General features: G+C 37.0%; 1 protein-coding gene across 2 annotated transcripts in view; it reads right to left on the bottom strand.

The window, feature by feature from the left end:
- PHYHIPL (phytanoyl-CoA 2-hydroxylase interacting protein like) overlaps positions 1-13,611 on the bottom strand; it is a 37,709-nt gene that overhangs the window by 7,065 nt on the left and 17,033 nt on the right. For both annotated transcript variants that reach the window (XR_658144.2, XM_009290499.2), the window contains exon 2: positions 4,270-4,466. Coding sequence is in view for 1 of the 2 variants with exons in the window: in XM_009290499.2 (XP_009288774.1) it covers positions 4,270-4,466 (197 nt within the window). In the remaining variant the exon portion in view is untranslated. The remainder of the gene's footprint in view (positions 1-4,269; positions 4,467-13,611) is intronic.

The following is a 13,611-nucleotide window of genomic DNA, read 5'->3' as shown; positions in this document are numbered from 1 at the left end:
ACTGCAGCACAGACCACCAAGGGGAAGAAAAAATTGAAGAACTGGACAGTTTATGCTAGAACTGTGGGTGAAAGGACTCACAGTGGAGTTGAATTATTCTCTGCACGGTGTACCCGAGGAGCTGTGATAGAGTGAGAGAGGTATTTACTCTTGAATATTTATCAGTAATCACAGAATAGTAAGATGGCTGCTATGTGAAAAGTGGGCATTTTAGGTAACATCCATAGCTGTCCACCTATAAATAATAGTCCATAGTCATCCACCTATAAATACTAGCACAGTAGTCCCTTAAGGAAAAAACAAATAGAAAAGAGACATTTTCTGTTCATGATCTGTAAGCAAGACCTGAAAGATTTTTTTTTTTTTCACTTGTCTTCTATTATGGAAAAATATCTTTCTTTTATTGTTTTTCTGTCAGCAAAAAATATTCTTCAGTTTCTGTATTAAGAAACTGTAAAATTAGCAGCTTGTGATATTACAAGAACTGAAATGTGATTGATAATCAAGGGTAAGATTTTGTTGTCATGATTTCTTTTTTGCTAATTCTCATGTAAATCAAGTAACAGCTGGGAGAAAACTTTCCCTGTAAAGGAGTCAGTTGTGCACTCTGAAATAGATAATATATAAAAGATAGAGAAAGATTACAAGGAAAAATAAAAGAAACCCCAAATGACATTTAAAGCTACCAATTGCAAAGGCATCCCACTGGACTGAATTTGCTACTGCTAATGCGGTCAGCTGCTGCTACAGTTACAATCATTAGTCTTCCTGTCATCTTTTCTTTGGCTATGGTAAAAACTGCCTCCACCTGGGTCAGGTCTCTGTGCCCACAACCCAGTGGTGGTTTTTGCCCCCATTAATTTTGTCACTTTTCATGTAACATTAAAAGCCTCATTGCTCCCGTGCATCAAAGCCTTACTTTCCAGCTGTGTATCAGGAAACTCTTCTAACTGTACCAAAAAAAGGGGCAGACTACCTACAACCACATTAAATAGAGGGTTTTATCTCTTGCACAGCTGGGGAAGAGGGGCAGATATGATGCTTTTCATAACTCTAACCTGTTGTTCTTTTTCTAAGCAAACTTTTCTTTTTTTTTTTTTTTCTTTTTCTTTTTAAGGTTGCTATACTGACCTCAGGAAAAAATGTTCAGATGTTCACATTGAAATTTCTCTGGGGATTCTCCATTTCCTCCTTTCGTCTCTTTTCTGCTCAGCTCTTATTCCTGGCTGAGCCCCCAAAGAAGTGCAAAGGAGGTTATATACCAGCTCAAGGACAGCCGGGATTCTGGAGTGGCAGATGGCTGCTCCACCACCAGCACCGACCAGACAACTCTAAAGGTACCTAGACGGCAATAATTTCCAAGAACAACCTGGAAGCACGGAATAACTAAGCAGCAAGGTATACGAGTCACACTACCTCTCTCCTTTCGGGGAAAAGATGCCTGCTTTGCAGTCCCTTCTTGTTGCCAAAGCAGCAGCTTTCAATTTTCATCTTTCTCCCATTTCATCTTATCCTTTCCCTTTGCCAGGTCTGCTCGTAGGACACATTGTGGAAACTCAGCACACCCAGGTTCTAGTCCTAGTTTTGCTAAATATCTGAGCCTCATTTCCTGTTACATAGGAATAATCATACTTCCGTATCTTAAAAAAGAGGGGAGGTATGCAAATTGCATTGAGAAAAAGACAAAGTCTTATTAGAATTCTAGTCTTTACATACTACTACCAATACAAACCTCCTCCTTCACAGATATGATGACAATAGTCATAAATAATAAAACTATATGCATGCTAAATATGCTGAATATACTTTATATATTTGCTAACAGAAAAAGTATTGAAAGGATGAATCATTCACGTATGCTCTCCTGGGTACACAAGGAAACAAAGAGCCCCCTTTCCTGAGGTACAGCATCTATGAAACAGGTTAAGTCTATATCCCAAGTCGCTTGCTCACAGCCATGTGAGCAAACTGAGACTTAACATTAACTCTCTGCAAGTTAGAAAATAGTTTAAGCTGGTCATCTGGTCTTGTCACCTGTGAGAGAGACAGGCACCTGCAGAGAGTGTTTTACCCTACCCCTAAGCTAAGTAAGGATGATTTTTTCCCCCTGAAGATGCCCGTCTCCTTCCACAGCCTGACTTCTGGATGACTCCTGAGAGTTAAGTCCCAATGCCTTTTTTTATAACTAAGTGGCAGGGCTCTCTCTTTTCTTTCTAAAAAGCTCTGCTAGGAGAAGGGGCAGTGATATCCTTCACCTTTATACAACAGCTTTGTTATGAAGGCAATGGATGGGTGGGGACTGATTCAGTTCCCTCTGGATTCTGGGAGGATTCAGTCCCTGGTGCTGCAGCTGCCAGATTATCAGCTCCCTACCCAGCAGGTCTGCTGCTGAGCTTCAGCTGTGAAACTCGTATAACTAACGTTACAGGGAGGAAAGATGCTTGTCTCTAACCATACTAGGGTTAGGGCAAATTTTGAATTTGAGCAATTTTTAATTTCTCAACAAAAGCTCATTCTAGAAAGTGTGTTAAAAATTACTTAGTACTAAAGATGCATGAAAGCAAATACAGATGTGCTCTGGCACAGATAGTTGTTAGGGTGTTCAGTCTGTGCAGTTGTCTTCCCCACCCTGTCTGCTGTCTGGATTTCCATCATTCCGGCCGGGGCGGGGGGAAGCTTTACCAAGTCACTAACACAGTTAGTACCAAGAAATTTTAAGCTAATTCTGACAAGACATCCAACTTATTCATCATTTTAATTGATAGACTTTAGTCTCCTGTTCTTACAGATCCAATTACCTCTCTCCTTTGACTAAACGCTTCATCACGGTAAAAAGCTAGGGAATTGCGGAGAAAAACAAAATCAATCTAATGGCTTATCTTTATTACACTACCAACATCCATTCTTCTTCTCTTCCTTTAACACTAGTCTCATCACTGTGATACAGATTTTGAAGTCTATATATAGTGTTTGATCTGCTAGGGTGGCTCTACCTTTTACAAAAACAAATTTTACAACTTTATACCAGTTCGCACACGAATGAAAAAACACGTAGATTAATGAAATGAAAGAAATTAAAAAGACTCCATCCCAGTAAGCATTTATATTAGAAGTTATATTTATCCCTGCAGTATAAAATGGGAATTCAAATTCAAAGGCTGTCAATTCCAAAAGTGATAACAGTAAGAAAAAAAACAACATACCCTACTTTATTTGCTATTACAATTAAAAATGGGTCATATTAAATGCCTATTATAACATTAAATTCAGTAGTGCTTCGCATGCTGGTTCCTAGCAACTGCAACATCTTGGCCAAACATGTAAAGTTCTCAATTTCAAGCAGTAGTAAGTGATTTTTCATTACACTTATGCATATGTTACTTCCAACCACGTTAAAAAAAAAAGTCAAATAAGGAAACGTGAAAATTATACACCTGTTATTAACAAAAGTCACAGGAAAAATACTCTGACAATAAAAAGACTCAGAGAAATTGGTGGAAATATTTCCTGGTTATCCCACTGACTTATAAACCAATAGTAATTTAGGTGTTGATAGAATCAGAGCTCTAATATTTGTCTGGAACCTTATCTTTTAGAGAAATTGCCAACATTGTTTTTAAATTTGCAGATGATTGTGTTGTTTAATCTTCTATCTCATTCCATGTTTCTCTAGACATCTCAGTATTTCAACTATTCTGAGGTCAAAGCAGATTTTGCTGGATTTGATAAGTACAGATTCTGCAATGCATTCAGTATGTCCCTGCATCAGTGGCTTGAGGAAAGAGGCCAGATGAATATTCAGGTCACAGCGCTGAATGCTGCAAACTAAACGTGCTGGAAGCCTTCCTAGAAGTGCATTAGAATTTGTGACTCTTCTGTTGAAATGACATGTGTTGCTTTCATGAGTGTCACTGAACAAGGACAGGCACAGAACATAAATTGTTTAAATAATGATTAAGAACTAGTCAGGAATAAAAACGTCTGTCTTGCAATACATTGTACAGGTTCCAAAACTGTTTTCAAATGAAATAGAAAAAGTAATGTTCAGTTCTCCATGAAACAAATGTATTCATGTGTACATGCACATAGGCTAGAGACGGAGAAGGTATTCCGAGTAAAAAAAAAAAGTCAATCAGATTAATCAAAACCCACCTTTGCTGGATGTCCAATACCTGTTTCCCATGGTCTGGCTTTGAAAGGTTAATAAAACACTGAGATTCATCTATTAAAAATCAAGTATTTCCACTTTGATTTTAAAAAGAAAATTACCTTGTGTTTAAATTTGTTGGAATTCTTGTTTTCTTTCTTGTTGAGATCGATGAAGTAATGAGTAATGCGGTCCTTGGATTTAGAATCCATGTCCCAAGAAATCTTGAAGGAATCACATGTGATGTTACTTATTTTGATGTTGTGTGGGACTGGAAGTTCCTCCATCTCTGCAATCCCACTATCTTGTGATTTATTCCCTGTGTAAAAAATAAGCACGATTCGTTCAGTTAAAGACCTATTAGATACCTGTTTTCTGTGCTCCAATACAATCACGTCTCTGAACAGCTTTTCACAAAGTCTCATAGGTGGTACTCAGAAGCAACTATGAGGTACAATTATGCAAGTCTTAATGTCAGTGATGGGAAATATTGGAAAGGGATGAAATTCCTCACGTGAATAAGCACTAATAACATGTAAGCAGGCTGCATAGACTGGCTAGTATCACAACTGTGTGCAGTTGCAGTTTGAGAATAAGAAACATCTGAAGCTATCTGGTGCTATAATGTTTAGTTAAGATGCCAGCAATGTCCACAGTGAACATCATGGCCCTATCCATACCTGTCAGTGAAATAAATACAAATAGAAATCATAGTCATCCTAAACCGATTTTTCAAGTGCAAAGTAAAACCAATCTCTTCAAGGTTTATACATGGTGTATGTATATACACATACGTATACACATATAAAAAATACTGTCTCCTTCGCAATGAAACAATTAACAGTGATCACTTTGTTGAGCCACAGTAAAAGGGACATACAAACCAATTTCATTTTCTGGTGTTTATTCTCGCTATTCTATTTGCCCGGTTGAGACCCTGCAGTTTTCTTGGGAAGTTTTTTCTAATTTCTCTAAGTGCATATGGTAGATGAACAAATGACCACTAACCCCAAAAAGCATCACAGGTTCTAAAATTAGGTCTTCCCTTAATTCCTAAGGCAACCTTGTAGTAGAGCATTCCGTGAACATTAAAACTCAGAAACATTAGGTGATCTTGCACTACATAAGACACACGTCAAAAGTGAACAAACAATAAAAAAAAAGCAGAAAGATGAGAAAAATGAGTGGGTAAAAAGGAAAAAATAAGAGAAGATGATGTAAGAGAAGAAGTAAAGAAACAGAGCATAAAAAAATAAAAATCAAACATAGATAAGTATAGAAAGAAACAAGGGAGAAAAACAAGGCTAATGTCTGTGTAAGAAAGAGAGGAAAGTTCCCAAATTCTGTCCAGGTGAGGAAGACTGGAAGCCCATGCAGAGATGCGAGGCAACACATTGTCAGAATTATTTTTACTCACTTCTAATTATAGAAAAAGATAGTATTTATACTTCCATCATAACTGATAAAAAACTGGACACAGAAGGTGAATGTAGTCAGTAATAATAATAAAAGTTTGACTTAGAAAACATTACGGACATTTCAACCTCTCAACATACGTTGTCAAAGAATTACACCAACACCTCAATGCAGGAATTTTAAGTTGGTCTGATTGTTCAAAATTCTCCTCATGGATATGTGAAATTCAATCACAGAGTCTGCAAAATCCATAGATTTCCAGCTAGTATTCTGAATAAAGTAATTTTACTGATGGTTTCAAGAACCAATAACAACACTTTTCTATTTTTGTTCCATTTTATGCATTTACATCCAACAGGTTGTCTATTCTTCAAACATCCTATTGCTTTTTTTTTTCCTTTTCAACTAATATCAAAGTCAGATGGTGCACGGTCTTGCTCGAAATTCTACCCTATTTGTGCCATCCACAATGACATTTTCAACAGCTGCACTGGCTGCAATAGAGTCAGAAATACCAGTCATTACTGAAAGCTTTCTGTTCATATGAAATACATGGTAAGTGCTTTTCTCAACACGAGATTTCAGAAAGCCAGCAGGGAGAAAATGGCATTGCTTTCTTTTGTAAGCATTTTGTATTTGAAAAATGACTGAAAGCTCTACCAGGTACACTGAAAAGGCTACATATGATCACTCTTCCAGGAGCAAGGCTCTGTGTTTAAGCAGAAGGTGGAGTGATGCTGCTGAGGTTCTCAGACCTCCTGGAGAGCTGGACGGACTTGGATCCCAGCACACTGAGTAACTGAAGAAAGACCTGAACAGACATGCAGTCAGGAAATCCAAGCCTTACATATCCACAATACGTTAATGTGCAACTTCTTTGCTTCAAAAGTGACCTTCTATACTCCATAACTACGGGCCCTAGCTATGTTACAAACAGCCAAAGTAGTTTAAGCTTCAGGAGACATGTGCAAAGCAGTAATGACCGCTGACAAAAAGTAACGAGATGAAAAAAGATTTTGGAGCACACTCATGACAGTCAAAGAGCAAAAGTGCTTCTGTAAATGAGTATTGTTTTCTGTACAATTCTTGGAAATAATGTCTGGCATACATCTTTAGATGTCTGCGCTCCTGATCCTTTTACTTTCTTTGCTTAAGAAGTGAATAAATAGTTTAAGTAAATGTCTAGCAGAAAATCTCCAGGTAATTTTTAGCAACATTTTTAATATGTCAGAAAAAGAAACCACTTGCATTACTAAGTGCTAAGCTATGCTTTTTTTGTGATGGAACAAAATCCAAATAAAAACACTTTTCTGAAATCTTTAAAGCTCTTTGAAAGTGGAAAAAAAAATTTACAGATTTTGAAATACAAACAGAATATTAAATAAGAAAGTAAAATACCTCACAATCATCACCAGCAAGCAATACTCCAGTTTCCCTTCTATTTAGACTATGAAGTATCTGTGATATTTGTAATGCATACTTATATTTTGATACAAATTTGCGTAGTCCTGAATGTCAAAATCCATTGAGTTGACAGGCAGTAATAGGAACCTGATAATGATACATAGTATTAATACGGAGGATGATGATTCAGTGAATATTGGTAAATGGTGACTTTTGAACAGTAATCAGTGTACCATTGCATGGGAACAAGGGAAAAAAAGGACGGAGCATGGAAAGCATGCTCGTGCTCTCTTAGATATGACTGATCCTAGGAACCAAGCATGCAAGTATTAGACCAGCTTTGCCCACACAGCAGACACCCTAGCAGCATTCAGACCACCAACAAATTTTGAAGAAGCATGCTCTTGTAAAGCATAAGCTCTAACTCAGAATCTGGGTCCTGCAAAAAATAGTGCTTTTCAATGTTAGGAACAGCGTTCTGTCCTGAGATGTAATGGAATATGACATAAAAATGTGAGATATAGCGCTTGACATCACTGCACTGTCATTAACTAGAAAGAAATGAAGATGACAGGATAGCACAGAAGGAGAGTCAGAATATCCTATCCAGTCTGGTAATGTACGTACATCATTTAAAACAACTACATAACATGGAATATTTCCACTGGAGTTTATCAATATTATAAAAGCATTACAGCTACTATAATATATAGTTATATACTTAGAAGACAAAATAGTAAGAACGGGCAGAATTTTCAATAGCAGAAGGGTAACTTCGAGCTAAACTTGGAAGTCAGGTGTTTAAGAAAATACTACTACCTGCTTTTAAAGTGGGGATTCAACTAGGGTCTGACAATATTGCAACCAAACCACTTAAAATGCTGGCTGCTATAACGGACTGCTTAGCGGCCTACCCGCTAGTTAAAACTGGAGACTTCACATGTGGTAAGTGAAATACAGGTGTCATGGAGATCAAAAACTGACAGATACAACTGACTAAAAAGGTAACACATTTGTACCTTGCCTTTTTTCCCCTTGTGCTTTGGTGAATATTTTGAATTGGTTTTCATACTGGAAAGCATGTCTACTTCAAATGACTTCTTCTTTATAGCAGGATCAATTTAAAGAATAGATCAACATAAGGAAATAGGATGTCTACCAAAAGCTGAAATAGTAGCTGAACTTACTCAAAACCAGCATATAGTTGCCCTAAAGCACTCCAAAACTCCAGCTGAAAGGAAGTTACTACTGTTAGGCATGTGAAAATAGGTGGAGAAGGCCTTAGAACTGGCTGCCTTCACATCTGTCGCTTTGCCACTTCATTGAGGCTAAATTGATCTTTCTTTGATGAAGCATCACAATACAGACAAAAATTGAAAGTAGCATAGGAAATGTTGCTCTGAACAGCTTCGTATCAAATGAAAATAGATCAGCTTCCAATTGAAATGGCTACTTCATTTTGCACATTCACGTTGCTTCAACACTGGAAGCCACTGCGGGACTGGATAGAAACACTACTTTCAGGTCTCTTTTGGGCAGAAACTTACAGAAGAGTTAGTAGTCAAACAAACCTGGTCTCCCCTGCAAAAAAAAATAGGCATGTCATCCCTGTGTGCTGCAGAAACACCTCTGTTTTAACAAAAAAACAGTTCACTTTTAGAACAAGCAAAAGGGCCCAGTGATTCTTGACCCGTATAATAAGAAGTCAAAGACCACTCATGTGCATAGGTCACACTGGAAGCACAAGACTTTGAGTTTCTTCAAAGCCAAAGAATAAATACAACATGTCAGCTTTACTGAGATCAGCTGGAGAACTGCAAGATTAATGTTTTATGCTCCTCTTCACAGGCTTATCTCTCTCTGCCATATCCAGAGTTAAATTTCAAGTTAAATTGTCTAATCAATTTTAAAGCGGTTATGATACTCACTGCTGCAGCTGAGCCAAAAAGGCTGGCAAATGGGTAACAAACCGATTTTATTTATATACACAGACACACTTAATTTAGTACCCTCATTATATCTTCTACTTACATAAATTATTTTGGAATGGGAAAAAAAAAGGCAGAAAATTCCCATTGAACATTCATGGCTTTCATCTGTCACTACTGGATACAAATGATAAGACTTGGAAATTGATTAGCCCCCACTGAAAAGATTTGGAAAAGGATGTTTTTTTCTGAATGTGCCTCGTCACTCAAAACAAGCTGAACCATTACATTTGCAGCAGTGGAAGGATGGTGGAGAAGAAACTTAACACAACCTCTGATTGGTAGTTACTGAGCATTCACAATCACTGAATTTTTATAATTTTAGAATACTTGATCATTCTTCTTCGTTAGTGCTAAAAATGCAGAACTTCACAGCAAGGCAAGGGACTACGTGCCTACTGACTTTTCATTTCACAGACAAGCTGTTTATGTTACCCACAAAAGAAATCCTGAAGGGGCTAATTTGTAATCCACTCTCTAAACATACTTACAGCTCACAGAAGTGAGTTATATGAAACTATACCAATAAAATACATTTCTGGGTTCCTATGACCTTGCTTATAGATGCTTTGACTCTGATACTATCACAGCAAATACATTCCTGCTATCAAGCATTTACAATGGAAAAAAATTAACTGAAGCAGTATGATACACATTTAATGAAGGTATAGAATCCCTACACATACATCTGTATTTCCCATAGTTTGAATGTAATTCATCATTTGGAAACATTAAAAAGATGGGTTCACGCTCAAAGGTTGTATACCAGGCACGCTGCAGTAGAAGTCATGAGATTTGTATTCAGCAATCAAATCACACCCTCCTTCCCATAACTCCATCCATAACACTAATATGCCACCTTTCACAGCATTAATTATGTAGCTTGCTGCACTATGCAAGCATGAAAAATTATCCAGCAGTCAAGAAACAAATTCACAGAAAACAGAACCTGCAAATGACTGAATACAATGACATAATAGCCATCCATCAACAGGGAAAAAACTACAAATATCCCAGCCATGAGTGTGATTGCTTGTACTCAGTGTGAAGTAAACTCCTGAAATATTCATTCAACTGCAATGATGTCCATTAAATCTGGAGAAATTAAAAGAAGGCAGGGATGGGCGAAATCCTTTTCTCTGCTGGAGCTGTGAAAGTATCCCTTCAGTAATCATGGATGACAAAATGTAGTTGTAAAATATTACTATTTATCTGCAATTTAGACTTGGATACTAGGGGAATGACCATCAAAGTAATACAAGAATGCTTTTCAGATTGCTATTTCCCCTTCATGGGGTTTGGATTCAACCAATTCAGATATTCGTCCAATATCTAGACAAAAGTTATTTATTAATTTTATACATGGAAAAAATGTAAATATCTAAACAGAATTTGGAATTGGGGGGGGGGAGGGGCTGTTTGAACCATCACTCAACCAAATTCAGAGCTGTTCTAAGCAGTTGTGGAAAGTTACACATCCCTGAAGTGATGCAAATGCACTTTATATCACAGAGCCCAAACATGCCAGGAGAACAACCAACAGAAAAGGGAAGAAAGTGATAAAATGGCTTTTCCTTGCGTTACTTCAAAATCTCTTGTTGACTGTGTTTCCTGCTAAGGCTTTGTCCTTCTGTCCCTCAAGATGCAAATTACATCAGCTTAATGAAGTGTAACTTACATTTTCATTTAAACCCATTATGAACCCCCCTCAACATGTATAAATAGATTTGCCTCTTTTGGCATCACAGTAGAAAATCTCCAGTTGTACGGATAAAGACAAATCATCTGGTTCTAAGTTTCTTTGTAGTCGGGGATAAATCTTCAGTGTCTTTAGAGTCATGTTGTGGGAAACATGGACTTCTGATGCTTTTGGAGCAGACATTCAAAAATCACTATTATGCCTCTCCTAAGCTGCCAACACCATTGCCATGGATCTTTGAAAACATGTTCCCAAAGGATTCGTAAAAAACATTAAGGCATTTTGGGCTGCCAATTTGTACTTTGTAAATCTCATGCTCGTCCTTGCATCTGAAATGGTTGCTGTTAAGAAGTTTCTTTATCTGAGGATGTAACTCTTTGCATTTAATACGGTCTAGATTTAAACCAAAACACAACACAACACGAACAATGGCATGCTTGTTAGTGCAGTTTTCCAGTTACAACCCTGTCTTTTCCAGCTGTAAGTTACACTGAAACATCCTAAGAGCTCACAAGTCTAGCTACCATATTCTCAGCTGAGGAGGTGACTTGGGAACAGCAGTTTCTTAAACTTTGATTTCACAATGACTTGCAAAAAACATCTGTTTAAAGCCTCAGTTTAATTTTCCAGAAGACATGCATATATTTAGAAATTTCAAATAAACATAGTGTTAAAAGTCATGGAATCTAATAATTCCCAAAGAATTTAATTGAAAATACGGAAATGTCACTACTTCTTAAAGTCAAAACACTCATTTAAGGCTCAATTAAAACTTGGTAGAGGAACAGCAAAGTAAGTAACAGGTCCTACTCAAATTTTTTCTGACTGGCTGTCCTCTGAATTTACCTCTAGCAGCAAGAAAGAAGAAAACAGTTCAAGACGCTTTCCAAATATGAGATTTTTTGACATTTATATGCTGAAAAATGGCTTTCTGGTGGGGAAAAAAAAAAGATGATGGAAAACTAGGTGATACAAACCACATTTTTTAGGGGGACTGTACAGACAATAAAGAAAACTAAGCCTACGTAACATGCCAAGCTACTGAAGAACCTCCACCTCTAACACTGACCTGTGGCCCAGGATTGAAAGTTTGCTACAAAAAAGAAAGCCTAGATTCAGTGCTAATTGTTCCATTCATCCAAACTGTGGCTGTCTGTGCTAAAGCAACTCAAAGCAGCCTCTAGGTTGCTGCAATTTTTTATAGCAGGTAAGACACCCGGAAACTACTGAACTAACTGGGAATGCCAAAAGCACAAGGAAGCCCTGGTGATATCCCACAACCAGCAACTGGGAGGAAAGCCAGTGGAACAGTCGTCATGCCACTTCCACGTCACCACAATATTCTCCTACAGTGGCGTAATTTCACTCATCTGGTTCACATAGTTTGGGGTTTATCTGGGCTGCTGTCATGCAGAAGATAGATAGTGCACTAAGTGCTGCACTGTACTGTCTTTAGAAAGACACACAAGATATTAACCCCTGCAGTTACTTTTGTGAAGTGTCAGCACCATGAAAACCTAGGAATTTGATAAAGGAAATGTGACTAAGGTTTGTGAGCCAGAAATTAAGCAAGGTGAGACTGTACCCACATAGCACAAAATTAAAAGCTAACACTGGATCCTCAATACATTCTGGGAAGATATCTGAAAATCAAAAGATATGTAGATGAGGATGAGAGGCATAGAGGAACAAACTATAAGGTAAAGCAATTTTTGAGACCCCAAAAGATCAGGTTTACATTATACACAGACACCAATAGCACATGTAACAAACACACCAAAAGCCAAACAAAATCTTATAATACAAATCACATTTTTTTAAAATGTCACCTTTTTCAGATCTTAAAATACATCCATTGAGGGAAACTTTTCTAAAGTTAACATTTTCAATACAATGAGAGACATTAGCTATGACCTTTTGAAGTAGAAATGTTTGAGTAGAAATGTTTGAGGATCAACTTCATAAAGAGCACCTAGGTACCATGGCATAGGAAATCCTCTTACTAGATACTGCTAGTAACAACTGAAAACAACTCATTTAGAAACAGTAACTCCCATAAAATCAACAGAGACATCTTTACACCTTCCATCTTTACACCTTCTGAAACAGAAAAATTTCTACCTTTCCTTGTCTTGATAACTCAGCTGATTGGTTATATATCAGGTCTACAAAGGTAAAATACTAAGTTTGTAATTCTAGAAAACTGATATAGACTGACAATATCTGAGTGCTATAATTCAGACTGAATTCTCCAACTTACTGTGGAGGTATTTTATTTCCTCAAAAATTCAATAGGAGGGAGAATTCTTCTTTCTGTATAACCATCAAAAATTATGGGAAAGTACCAGGAAATTACATATTAGCTGCATACTTTAAATTTAACTAAGCAAAAATACAATATCATGTTTTTCTCCTGAGCTCTGGAATGAATGGGTCCCTGTCCAACTGATAGCTATATAAAATTGTTTTACATGAACATGACAGTATGTCCCTACCAAGCAAATAATTAACCCGAATATCAAGAACTTCAGTGTTCACTGCAACACCTTGTTCAAGAGAGACAATGAAATCACACACAGAAAATACAAATACAACAACATTTATAAAATCATCAAATCAAGGCTGTTGTTTGTTAGGCCATGTAAGTGGCACTTCTCCAGGATAGCTATTCTATTTCAAAGTTCAACTTGCTATTCATAACCACATAAGTAACATTTATGCTTTATTCATGCTTCTTTTCATGTACAAAAAATGAGTGAACAGTCTCAGACTCTTAAATGTCTCTCTCTCCTCTCCCCAGAATCCTGGTAAACTAACTCCCAATGCAGATTTTTATATTTATATAAGCATGTTTATGAATATTTTCTAAATAATTGTAATTGTAATAATTGTAATAATTGTAACACCAGTTCCTACATTAGATAAAGAGAGAATGCCTGGGTCTATAAACTCTGCTA

Source organism: Aptenodytes forsteri, unplaced genomic scaffold (assembly GCF_000699145.1).
Source record: "Aptenodytes forsteri isolate BGI_AS27 unplaced genomic scaffold, ASM69914v1 Scaffold349, whole genome shotgun sequence".
Lineage (NCBI taxonomy): Eukaryota > Metazoa > Chordata > Aves > Sphenisciformes > Spheniscidae > Aptenodytes > Aptenodytes forsteri.
Note: the sequence above shows the minus strand (reverse complement) of the source record. Positions and strands in the feature narration are given on the sequence as shown.